General features: G+C 59.4%; 1 protein-coding gene across 1 annotated transcript in view; it reads left to right on the forward strand.

Moving 5' to 3' along the window:
* Positions 1-932, forward strand: part of LOC119589309 (pollen-specific leucine-rich repeat extensin-like protein 1) — a 21043-nt gene extending 20111 nt beyond the window's left edge. The window contains exon 3 of the mRNA XM_037937931.1: positions 425-932. Within this exon, the coding sequence (XP_037793859.1) occupies positions 425-932 (508 nt within the window). The remainder of the gene's footprint in view (positions 1-424) is intronic.
* The last annotated feature ends 1060 nt before the right edge of the window (positions 933-1992 follow it).

Below are 1992 nucleotides of genomic sequence, written 5' to 3' on the forward strand. Positions count from 1 at the left end.
CTTCCTGTTTCTTCCACTTTCTCTTTCATCCCTTTTCTTTCCCTCTCTTCCCCTTTCTACCCATTTTTCCCTCTTTCCTCTTTCTCCCCCTTTTCTCTTATTTTCCTCTCTCTTTCTCTGTTTCCCCTTTCTTCTCTCTTCTTCGTCTTATTTTCCTCTTTCTTCCTCTTTCTACCCCTCTCTCCCCTCTCTTCCTCTTCGTTCCTTTTTCTCTCTTCTTATTCGTTCCTCTTCGTACCTCTTTTTTTCCATTTCTTTCTTTTCATCCTTTCATTTTCCTCTTTCTTCCTTTCTTTCTTCCCCCCCCCCTTTTCTTCCTCTTTTTTCCTCTTTCTTCCTTTCTTTCTTTCCCCCCCTTTCTTCATCTTTCTGTCTCTTCGCCCATTTTCTTCCTCTTCCTTCCTCTATCTTCCTCTCCCGCCAGGAAACCTCGCCAGGAAAACCCCGCCAGGAAACCCGCCAGGAAACCCCGCCAGGAAATCTCGCCAGGAAACCCCGCCAGGAAACCCCGCCAGGAAACCCCGCCAGAAAAACCTCGCCAGGAAACCCCGCCAGGAAATCTCGCCGGAAACCTCGCCAGGAAACCCCCCCAGATAAACCTCGCCAGGAAACCTCGCCAGGAAACCCCGCCAGATAACCTCGCCAAGAAACCCCGCCAGGAAACCCGCCAGGAAACCTCGCCAGGAAACCCCGCCAGGAAACCCCGCCAGGTAACCTCGCCAGGAAACCCCGCCGGAACCTCGCCAGGAAACCTCGCCAGGAAACCTCGCCAGGAAACCCCGCCAGGAAACCTCGCAAGAAACCCCGCCAGAACCCCGCCAGGAACCCCGCCAGACCCCGCCAGGAAACCCCGCCAGGAAACCTCGCCAGGAAACCCCGCCAGGAAACCTCGCCAGGAAACCGACCGCGAGGAGTTCACAGACAGAAAATAACGACAATAATAACATGGGGAAAAATGCGATAGACATCCCGAGAGGATTGCAGCGCCGGCCAAGGGGATGCTCCTTATTTCCCTGCCCCTCCCCCCCCCCCCTCTCCTTCCCCGTCTCCTCTCCCCTTACCTCTCCTCGTCGTCTCTCCCCTTCTTCTTCCTCGTCTCCTCTCCCTTTTATCCTTCTCTTTCCTCGTCCCCTCTTCTTCCCCTTTCCCCTCCCCTCTCCCCTCCCCTTCCCCCTCCCCTCTCCCCCTCCCCTTTCCCCCTCCCCTCTCCCCCTCCCCTTCCCCCTCCCCTCTCCCCCTCTCCTTCCCCATCCCCTCTCCCCCTCCCCTTCCCCTCCCCTCTCCCCCTCCCCTTCCCCTCCCTCTCCCCCTCCCCTTCCCCATCCCCTCTCCCCCTCCCCTTCCCCCTCCCCTCTCCCCCTCCCCTTCCCCATCCCCTCTCCCCCTCCCCTTCCCCCTCCCCTCTCCCCCTCCCTTCCCATCCCCTCTCCCCCTCCTCCTTCCCCATCCCCTCTCCCCCTCCCCTTCCCCTCCCCTCTCCCCCTCCCCTTCCCCCTCCCCTCTCCCCCCGCCCCACCCCCTTCCCTTCATCCCACCCCATTCCCCTCCATTTTCCGCAACCCCCTTTCCCTATTCCCCCACCCCCTTCCCCTCCTCCCACCCCATTCCCTTCCCCCTCCATTTTCCCCAAAAATCTCCCCCTCTCCCACCCCCTTTCCCTTTATCCCCCCCCCATTCCCCTCCCCCTCCATTTTTCCCCCAACCCTCTCCCCTTTTCCCTTCCCCCTCCAATTTCCCCAACCCTCTCCCCATTCCCCCACCCCTTCCCCTCGCCCCACCCCCTTCCCCTCATCCCCTCCCCCCCTCCATTTTCTCCAACCCTCACCCCACCACCCCCCACCCACCGCCATGTAAGGCTCAGATACGACGTGCATTTACATTCAGCTCGCGGCATCCTAGCGTTCGGATATTGGATACCCCGTTCGCGGCAGGAGAATGCGGTATCCACTGCCAACATTCCGGATAAACCCCGAGCTCAGGGTGACATATATA

The sequence above is a fragment of the Penaeus monodon genome, chromosome 25, assembly GCF_015228065.2.
Source record: "Penaeus monodon isolate SGIC_2016 chromosome 25, NSTDA_Pmon_1, whole genome shotgun sequence".
Taxonomy (NCBI): domain Eukaryota; kingdom Metazoa; phylum Arthropoda; class Malacostraca; order Decapoda; family Penaeidae; genus Penaeus; species Penaeus monodon.